This window comes from Diadema setosum, chromosome 4 (genome assembly GCF_964275005.1).
Source record: "Diadema setosum chromosome 4, eeDiaSeto1, whole genome shotgun sequence".
NCBI classification, from domain to species: Eukaryota; Metazoa; Echinodermata; class Echinoidea; order Diadematoida; family Diadematidae; genus Diadema; species Diadema setosum.
Genome location: NC_092688.1, coordinates 16,605,725 through 16,616,272, shown reverse-complemented (window position 1 = coordinate 16,616,272; position 10,548 = coordinate 16,605,725). Strand labels below are relative to the sequence as shown.

General features: G+C 38.4%; 1 protein-coding gene across 1 annotated transcript in view; it reads left to right on the top strand.

Moving 5' to 3' along the window:
* Positions 1-365: 365 nt before the first annotated feature.
* The window catches only part of LOC140227656 (TNF receptor-associated factor 4-like), a 107,744-nt gene continuing 97,561 nt past the window's right edge, over positions 366-10,548 (top strand). Inside the window, exon 1 of the mRNA XM_072308072.1 lies at positions 366-704. Within this exon, the coding sequence (XP_072164173.1) occupies positions 562-704 (143 nt within the window). The 5' untranslated portion in view covers positions 366-561. The remainder of the gene's footprint in view (positions 705-10,548) is intronic.

Sequence of the window (10,548 nt, the reverse complement as noted above, 5' to 3'; positions counted from 1 at the left end):
TTCAACCGTGAATGATCCACGTGATTCAACGCATGCACTATTTACTTCCAATCAACCTATCCCTCCATACTCCCCTATTTCAGATTGGACGAATCCACGCTAACCACAATATCAATATCGATCACCTAATACCGTCGAAAAGAATAAAACAACAACATCAAAAGCTGAATTGCCAGTAGCACATGTAGACACACTTTCAGCTTGATCGGATCCGAGGAGTGCCCACGGACGAACTCGCACTCCTTCGTACACGAGGAGAGAAGATACACACGCATGTACGCGGCTGCAGCTGTACGTTTGTCGTCCAGTGACATGTGGTTCCAAGATTGCTGGCAAGCAGATGACTTGTAATATTTTGGATCACACAATTTTCACAGTTTGTTGTCACAGCATTCATCATATCACTTGATTAGCAAGAAGTGGCGAAACGAGAAGTCTCCACACGTTTTGTCGGGTTTGTCTCCACTTTTGAACAGGGTTGTTCGAGCTGCCGGCGACTTGCTCTCGCCCGTTCTTGTTTACACGCAGTAGTCGAACTGTAGCAGACGACTCTTTTTCGCCATGCCTGGATACAAGTGCAAGTTCCGTGACAAGGTTTTGCGACAGTTTGTCTGCCCCATTTGTCGCTATCCCATGCGGGACCCGGTCCAAATCACCAACTGCGGCCACCATTATTGCGATACATGTTTACAGGAATACCTTAGGTGAGTGTTTCATGTTTTTTTTTTTGTGTTTTTTTTTTTACACCTTCTTTCAGCAAATACAGTAGAGGCTAGCTGTCCCCGAGTCTGCGAGACAAGGGGTTACGATGAATTCGATCGTTACTTCCAAGACACAGCACAGGTGGCCTTGAATTTGAAATGAACCCTGCACATGACCCAATAGATTACGTAACGAACAGACCGTTACGTTAGGCAGCAGAACTAAAGTCAAAAGATTAGACTTCACGCTAGGCTCTCCGAGTTGGGAAGTGTATGATGGTAGTCATAATTACTAGTAGTAGTTCTATAGTATGGCAATTATCATTTTTTTCCCCTCATGAAACAGACTTTGACATCTATGATCTATGCACACACACTATAATCTCGAACTTTTATTACCGATACAATACCATGTAGAAAGCCAGTCAAACATATCAGAACTAAAGTCAAAAGATGCACGCTAGGCTCTCCGAGTTGGGAAGTGTATGATGGTAGTCATAATCACTAACCGTTAGTAGTAGTTTATAGTATGGCAATTATCATTTTTTTTCCCCTCATGAAACAGACTTTGACATCAATGCACACTAGGCCTATCTATATTAATCTCGAACTTTTATTACCGATACAATACCATGTAGAAAGCCAGTCAAACATATCATATGACATTATTTGTAAATAAATGCCATAATATGTGTATTATTTATAATTTTGAAGCTAGAGCCTGCCTGTAGACAAGTAGGCGAGAATCACAGTGTCTGTAATTGTCAATACACTGCAATGGCTGTGGAACATTTTTAAACAAGGGAAGGGAGCATGACATACAGGCCCAGGTCCAGGCACACGCCCATCAGGGCCGGGCTCTGCCACTGCCAATATAAACCAATGCATTTGGGCTAGTGCTGTTTATGGGTTCCCACCCCCTTTCCCTTCACTTATTAAGGATTTGGGAAGAGACATTTGGGAAATCATGAATTTTCTTTAGTCTGTGTATTTTCTGAGTTCTTAAAAAATGATGTTTTTATAGCTCCCTTTAAAAGTGATTTCATTCATTTACTATGATGTAGTATCTTGTAGGTCTAAAACATTTGTCATTGCATGGGTTCTGACTTGCATGTTACGCTTTGGATTGTTGCATATATGAGAAGAATGAGTTTACAGATTTTCACTTCTGTGGGTTGTCATTTTTTTTTTATTTCCTTGTGTCTAGCACTTAATGTCTGTACGTGACTGCTCTCTGTGTATGAAACTTTGCACTTTACAACTAAGCAAAGAAAAAGTTGTTCTGAGAGAAACTATCCAGCGAATTTCCTAGTAAAATTGCATGCTGATTTGATTATCGCTACACTTTAGGATGCCATCCTGATCAATATTATATCCTGACATCATTTGATATAGTCTTGTTGATCTTTTTAAGAAAGCTATACTTGTGTGGAGCTTGTCACTTGTGTTTGAAATGTGCATGCCCCCCCCCCCAAAAAAAAAAAAACAGAAAGAAAGAAAGAAAAAAGCAACAGTGTTTACCTTATATGTACGATGATATTATTTCTGGATTTCCAGAAGGAATAGTGAAAGCACATAATGACAAACAGTAGAAAAGGGCCACAAATGCCAAAGTTTACAAAGTTGAGATGCATACAGCATCTTGTCACAGATATAAAGAGCTAGCTGACACCCTTGTGTTATTATGTGAAAGAGTCTTATATGGATGGTGCCAAATAACTGTGGAATTTTCTCTTCCGCTTGGAGAAATATTTCTGAGAAACACTGTTTCGGAATCTGAGCAGCAAAAACAGAAACAGAAACAGTCTCAAGGAAGCATCAAAATTTGCAGACATCAATGCATTCTCAATGTGATGAGCTTCAGAGCTTCTCGAGCCAACTCTGGGAACTTATCAGCAGTTATAGAAATTGGGTAATCTGGCCAGTTTTTATTCATGAAATAACATCACATTGGGACTGGAAGCCACAGAAACAGCTTCCTGTAGGTAACTAGCCTCTGCTCTATCAAAAAAACAAAAACAACCCAAAACCAACAACAACCAAAAAGAAAGAAAGAAAAAAAAAAAAAAACTGGTAGAAAGAGAGAGAAGAATATCGTGTGCTGACTGTTATCTCACTCGGACATAATCAAAAGCAATTTCCACGTCTTCATTCTGTTGTGTCACTGCTGCGTGAGGTTGTTCACAGCCCTGTGTTTACACTGATAGCAATCCACCTTCCTCTCGGCACACACAAAAGTGTGACGCATGAGTACGCCTGAAGTGCCGAGTTTAGTGTTTGCTCAGAGCCGAAGAATGTGGACGGGGCGATGGGAATGTTTCTTAAAACTGTTCATACATACTGTCAGCATTTATCACGCTGCAGTCAATGAAAAAAGAAAGTCAATTTGCCCTTGCATTGTTTACTTCAGGAAGAAATCATGAATAGGTAAAATCAACAGGATCCAAAGTATATTGTATAACACGCGGCAATATCAGCATGTATTGCAAACAAAGCTCTTTGTCTTGTTGTCTTGTTGTTTATTCAACCCCTCTTCAAATTTCTTAGTATGTCATAGAATGATTCCTTGAATCTTCACTGGATATATTTATTTTGGTGTGGACATAAGAGTCATGTGGGCGATGATTTCCTTCCTGTCAGATGTCATATTAAGAGCTATTGTAACCATAGTGTCTATAGGGCTTTTTACACTTGTGTTTCTTAACCCCGGACTTTCTCTGACCCAGGACTATCGTTAGTCCCGTACCAATTTTTTCAGCTTTTTACACTCGCCAATTAGTCCCGTACTATCTCTTGTCCGGGGCTAAGGAGAAAACTGACCTTTTTACACTCGTCTTTCTTAGCCCCGGACTTTCCAAACCACATGAATATTCATAATTACGCTGTGTACTGTACACGTACACGCACGCACCGGCAGCACTTGATTACCTCGTTTCTGATTGGTCAGTGAGGGTCGCACTTCGTCTCCGTCGCTTAGCCCAGGATTATTTTTTCGTTCTGTTTACACTCACTTGCTTGGCACCGCAATTGCGGTGCTAGCACCGCAATTGCGGTGCTAACCCCTGCTATTTTGCAGGGCCAGATAGTACCGTACTATCGGTGGGGCTAGCCCACTTTGGCAAAAACGAGTGTAAACAGAAAGTGGGCTAAGGATAGTCCCGTACTATCGGTGGGGCTAAGGCCCCCCTTAGCCCCACCGATAGTCCGGGGCTAAGCAAAAATTTACAAGTGTAAAAAGCCCTTATCTGTTCAAGCAAGATTACCCCAAAAATGTCATACTGTGTTATCTACAGTGACTGAGACTGTCATATTTTAAAATGTCATAATTTGACATTTATCCCATTGCATTTCTTAAGATGGATTTTTTTTTTCCCAGTACAGTCATGTTTGCATCATTATTTTCAAATTCATTCAAAGTTGTTCATGGGAATGCAACCTCTGAGTAAGGCATGTTGAAGTTTTACATTTATAAACAATATTTCCTTTTAGAACTTTTAACCTTTTATAAAGTTAAACCATGTCAGCTGTCTTATTGTCATAACCATAGTTCAGTCTATCAGGAATTATTGCGTCATTGCTTTTGTTGAAAGTTTTCTGTATTATACACAGTAAAGTGAAATGAGCCTTTTTTTCTTAATTGTGCTTTGTCAATTTTATCTACTGACGAGCATGTTGATCTTGCACAAAATTTCAGTGCACTGCATGCACCATCAATGATGTCATTGTAGTAAGTAGTGTGTTTTCCATCACCTGGAATTCAGGTCCTTTGATACTTGAATGCATTGCTCAATGGACAATGCCCAGTGATACCTCCACTGCTCCATTAGCACAGGAGGGAGCAATATTCAATCCATGCTGAGAGACTCCCTAAATGAAACCTACAGCTGCAAAACAGCCCTAAGCTCTGTAGGAAGCCATGGCGGTGATTAAGGTTGTAAATACGACTTCTGTGCAGGAATTACATCTTTTTCAACAATGGTTCTACTAAAGGATGGATTGAACAAAGTGAGGATGACCCCTTTAAAGTAGATCTGGTTAATCATCAATTATGATAGGAGGATTTCATGGAGATACCTCAGTCTCTCTGAGAAAGAAGAAGACAAAGTTACTTCTAATCTCTTGTTCAATTTGATGTGACTAGTCTAATTGCTCAGACCTGTCTTTTTGCTTTGCAAATTGGTGGCTGCTAAGTCTGGTTTATCTAGCACTTGCCATGCCTTTCCTGTATTTAGAATACATGAGATTATACATTGAACACATCATAGAACTGCAAGTCGGCCAGAATCATCGATCACTTTGGCAAAAGCTGAAAAAAGATTCCAGGTATGAAGAATAGCTCTATGAAATGCTCCAGGTAATAGCATCCTTTGCTTACTGCCAAGTCGGTTTCAATGCATGCTGAGTGATAAGCTCTTTTCAATTAGTTTCTATGCTAATGTCCCCACATTTTTTTTCTCCAGTTTCCCTTGTGGGTTATACAAATCAGAAAATGAAGATACTGAAAACATCTGTCTTTTGCACTGGACAAAAGAGTTAGATTTGCACAGAGTCTGGTTAAGACACAACTTTAATTGACAGGACATACTTGGACAAAGCATGTAAAGGAATGGGTACACCACAAAGCAGATTTCAATTTGGCGGAAAATGAATGCTCGCAGCATTCTACCTTATACCAGCTGCCTGATGCTGGAAATGTGCTTTGAGTGCTGGATAAACTGTCATTGCAGGGACATTCATGTATCTCTTGCTGTGCAATCTCTATTCCACCTTTTCACTTCTTATCAGAGACCTTGTATTAACATTAAGTCACCTAGATTAGAGGAGACTACATAGATGCATTTTAAGTCTGGCTGTATTTTGTGATGAATTTTGCCTATTGTATGAAATGGCAGGATGCAAGAGTTTTAACGACAAAAAATTTCTTGTATTTAGGAGTTAAAAGAGACTACAGTGAAAAAAAAAAAACCCTCATAATACACTGTTCAATGGTGCAAGCTTGGTAAAATGTAATTCTAAACTGTAAACCTGTTATTAGGATTTAAGTAACCACAATATCCTGTAGAGCATGATCGTACATTGTAGGTCTATCAAAGAGTCATATTATTGAAAAAGTGTCAAAGGGATGAGCAGTTCTCAATTTCGGGGTCCCCGATTTCTACAGATTTGAGTAATAGTGGTATTTTATATACTCTATAGAATGGTATTTTTTAATCCTACAGCTGTGCGAAAAAAAGAAAGAAAGATGTGACTAAACCTCCCAGTTGGTAATGTAAAGTCATTGATCTTCCATTTCCATGGCAATTCTTTGTTTTGTCTCTCAGGTTCCTCTAAACAGGATCTTCAAATTTTCAAGTAAATGTTTGTGGATGAATTACACTGCGAACAGTTATCCAATGTTGTTTCTAGATACTTCTGTGCTGAAAATAAAGACCGTTCTAATGCTTTTGTCTATTATTATATTAAATATTGCATAGTACTGAGAAAATTAGAGGTTACATTTTAATGCTTAGACAATTACATTGTATATTCCATCAAGAAGTTAAAGACATACACTACTGGCGGCACATATCTAGAGCAATTACAGGACCTACTGTAGGTCGTGATGTCCAGGGGCCTAGTATCTCTAGCTGAGCAGACTGACCCAAGGGTCATACCCAGCTGGGTTGATTAGCTCTAGGGGAGAGTATTTATATGTATAGACTTCTGTCATAATCAGCAGATATGCCATCTGTGATGAGAATGGACTTGTTGACATTGTCAGTCCTGGGAACGTAATCTTTGTATTGAACAAGTTGAAAAACCTAGTGAATTTTAAATCACTGATATTTGTTTACATTACAAGTACAGGATTTTGCTTTTTCTGTATCTTTTTCTCTAAGCAAGCATCATCAAGAATCTGCATTTTGAGTTCGAAGTTTGAAGATGATTGAACATTTTATGTGAATGTTTTTCAATGATTTTTTTTTTTCAAAGCTCTTTTCCCTAAGAACCTTCAAAAATAATATGACACATACTCATCAGTAAATATGATTACCAGTTGTATTATACCATGAAAAAAACGTACATAATTCGTCTTCATGTTCTGCAACAGACATGTACTACCGGTATATCGATATAGCTATCATGTATGTTTATATGTTTGCTTTCAAGCTCACAAGATTAATGTTACTGACATGGCATGCCTTCACAACAAGCAATTCAGCACAGCATGATAGGCAATTAACCTATGGAATTTCAGTCTGACATCAAAATCCTTTATTGACTTCAATGCTCATGGGGGATGATTTTTTTTATGACCCTAAAGTTTGCATGACATTTGTCTTTTGACACTGCAAATATTTGTCAGTGATGAATGGATTCCGGATCAGAGTTGTTTACAGAGATATATGTGTGCCCCACTCAAAACTGGGTAAGGTAGCAGGTTAGATTACCATGCAGCAGTGGAATAAACTGTTATGTTTTATGGGGAAAAATATGAATGGGTTTCTTCTTAATTGCGTTTATCAGCAATAGCATCATTTATTTGGAGGAGGGTAATACATCAAACAAACAAGGAATGAATTTTCTGTTGAAGCATTGCTGTTGGAATATAGCATTAGTAGGGCATTGTGGGTCCATTAGCCGCAAGTGGCAGAAAGTGAATTCATAGGTCTGTAAAAAAAAAAAAAGAGTAAATAATAATTTTGGTAACAAGATCGAGCCTGTTTCTGCTCCAATGAAATTGCCAGCTTATGAGGAAAAACAAAGTGGGGGTTCACAATGTGTACAGATCTTGCTAAAAGATTGGGCTACCTCAGGTGTATACACTGTACATACCACCAAACACCAGGCTTTCAACTCCTCAATGTATTCAGGCCACAGCTTCATGCTTTAAATGGGACCGATCACATTGTATTCACAGTGGACATCCACATTCAGGCTGGACGCCTATTGATCACTATTGATCAGCACATCAATGATGCGTGGGTGAAGCGATGGAATGAGGCTTGGGAGATCATTAACTGGTATAACTGTCACTCTATCTTTTATCTCCTGCATGCAAACACTCCTAGATTCCTCTTGGTGGTAGTATTTCCTCGATGGAAATCAATCTGTCTTGTCGCCACATTTTGGGGGAAAAAATAAAGAAGACTGCAACTCAATAAAGCCAATTGAAGATGGGAAAACAATTTTCTTAGCTGAGCACTATTTTTGAAGTAATTGCAATTGGAGTGGGGTCCCATTTGGCCAGTGCTTAATGCCATGCATACATGTCTAAAAATACATGTACATCTCATTGTCCTTTGTTGAATATAGACCAGTGCGACAATTCTACAAATGAAATTCACGGTTCCCTTAAATTGCCCAAATAGATTAAAGAGTATTTTGAACTCGATGTTTTTGGCATTCCTTCATGTTGACAAGACAAGAAAAAAAAAAATGTCAGTTTTCAGAGAGAATTAGAGTTTCTTCCCATGTCTGTCCATACAGCATTGATAAGTTTCCTGTTAACAACTGAATACTTGAACATTTATTGTTGTGCTGTAAGAATGTCTAGCTTGAAGAATATTATCATGTGGTAGGATGCCTCTAAACCTACTTGCCCGCTTGTCAAGTGCAGCTAGAAATCATTGTCAAACAAGTGAAATAAATGGGCACTTAAAGTTGAAATTGTACGGTTCTTGCCTGACTCCCTGTTAGGGCAAGTACAATGTTGGATATTCTCTGCAATGTCCTGCTTTATCTAGACAATTAACCCCTTGTGTACTTTGAGCGCCAGATGGCACAGGAAACCCCATAGCTCTGTACACACTGTCTCAAGTCCCTGGCATAGGGAGGGTTAACAGGTGCAGTGGCAAAATGGTCTTTGGGAAGGGAAAGTGAGTGCTGGGGATAGATTTGACTTCAATTATGCTGCCGATGATCTGGACAATGGCTTGGCGTGGGATTTGTAAGCTGATACAGGAAATAGTTAACTCTTGCGATTTTGAAAGTCGTGATTCTAGTGGCGCAGAATCGAATGTCAAACAACTTTTTATTTTTTTTTAGACCAGTTCTTCCATTCTCTTCTTGTCGAGAAGTGAGAAGTTCTTTGAGGACATTTGCTTCCAGCAGATATATACTTTTTTTTTTTTTTAATATAGTCTCTTGCTCAGGTCCCCCCCCCCCCCCCCCCCAGTAAAATGAGATATGTTTGATCAGAAAAAGTAAAGCCGATTGGTTGAAATTTCCTTCAATATTTCAATGTTAACTCTCTACAAAGAAGAAATAAATGCATTCATCTACATAATGAGACATCAAATTGCGAGGCAGCTGATAAAAGTGAAATTGAGCACATATTTCAACAAGAATAGTCTATTATAGAAATAGGAGGTGCTAGTATGGATAACATGATATTGTAAATAACTGATCAATCAACTGTAAGATAAATATTGATTGGAAGATAGAATTTCCTTTTTGCTTCCACTATCAAGTTTGAAAATATAGCAGTTCATTTCAGTATGGCGGATACGAAAACTATTAAAACTCGTGTGATATACTGCAGCCCAGATCGTACAGAGTAGGCTATTCATCATCCCATGTTCTATGCAATATGTGTCACCATGTGAAATATATTGTGTCTGCCCACTGTATTAGAGACCTGCATGCATCTCTTTATTTACATTGCAAACAAGCTGACGTACAGTGGCCTCAGTGATGCCTTCAAGTGTGAAAATGAGAGGAGTCCGGCGCCTAAATTAAAACCTACCATGCACACCCCACCTTTAATATTTTTCAGCTATAAATACTTCATCTTTTTGTGTAGACTTTGAAAGATTATTTTGTTTTTACTAAAAGGCCATATTATACTTCCTTGTTCTAATTCAAACAAAAACAAAAAACAAAAACAAACAAAAAACTGCCAACCAGTGTCTAATGACCTCAAAGGAAATGTTATGAATTTTTTTTTTTTAATGGTTTAATGTATTATTGATATTACAGTGAAACATCACATGTATTTGAGAAAATAAATTGAATATGATTATTAGACCATCATAGTGTAACTGATAAGCATCTGTGCACGGTGTCCAGGTTTTGTTTGATGTGGCACAGAAACACTCCAGTGTTTCTGTGCCACATCAGTTTACTCCAACTATGGTGAGTAAAGCACAATAAAGGGCATTTCTCAGGGACATTGGTTTAGGCACATTCAGAAGCATTGATTAGTTATGGATTTATTTAGTCTGTACATTCAGACTCCATTTTAATGCTCTCAGAGCTGAATTTCATTTTGTTTAACCAGAGCTCCTTAGAATGATGAAAATGTGAGAAACATAAGGACAAGCATACAAATTGCTTATATTGTCATAATTCCCTGAAATATCTCCTTCTACAACATCCACATTGCCATGCATCACAAAAGCAATGTAATATTGGGGTGTTGTGTACTTAGACTAATAGCCATGAAACCATGTTGCGTGGGTTCAACGCCCAGCTGCTGCTGGCAGTAAATTGAGTTGAAGCAAGCCAGCATAGTTTTTATTCAATTAATGTCACTCAGCTCATAGAGGGAAGTAGTGGATGTCTGTCTGTTTCCATGAACAATTGGTCTTTGTGTTCAATGTTTGAAGTGTATGTGCCAAATAGGAATAAGAAATCACATGGAAAGGATTGTGTGCATAGCCTAACAATGTAATCACAATCGATTGAGGCCTCTCTGTGTAGGAATTTGGCATTCACTGACCACATCGGTCAGTAAGATTTGAATTGGATTCATTTGTTTTATGTGACTGATTTCCATTTAACAAAAGGTAATGCATAGTACAAAATATACATTTGACAAATTATATCGTGTGTAAATATATAAGAAATACAAGTTCTGGTTGTA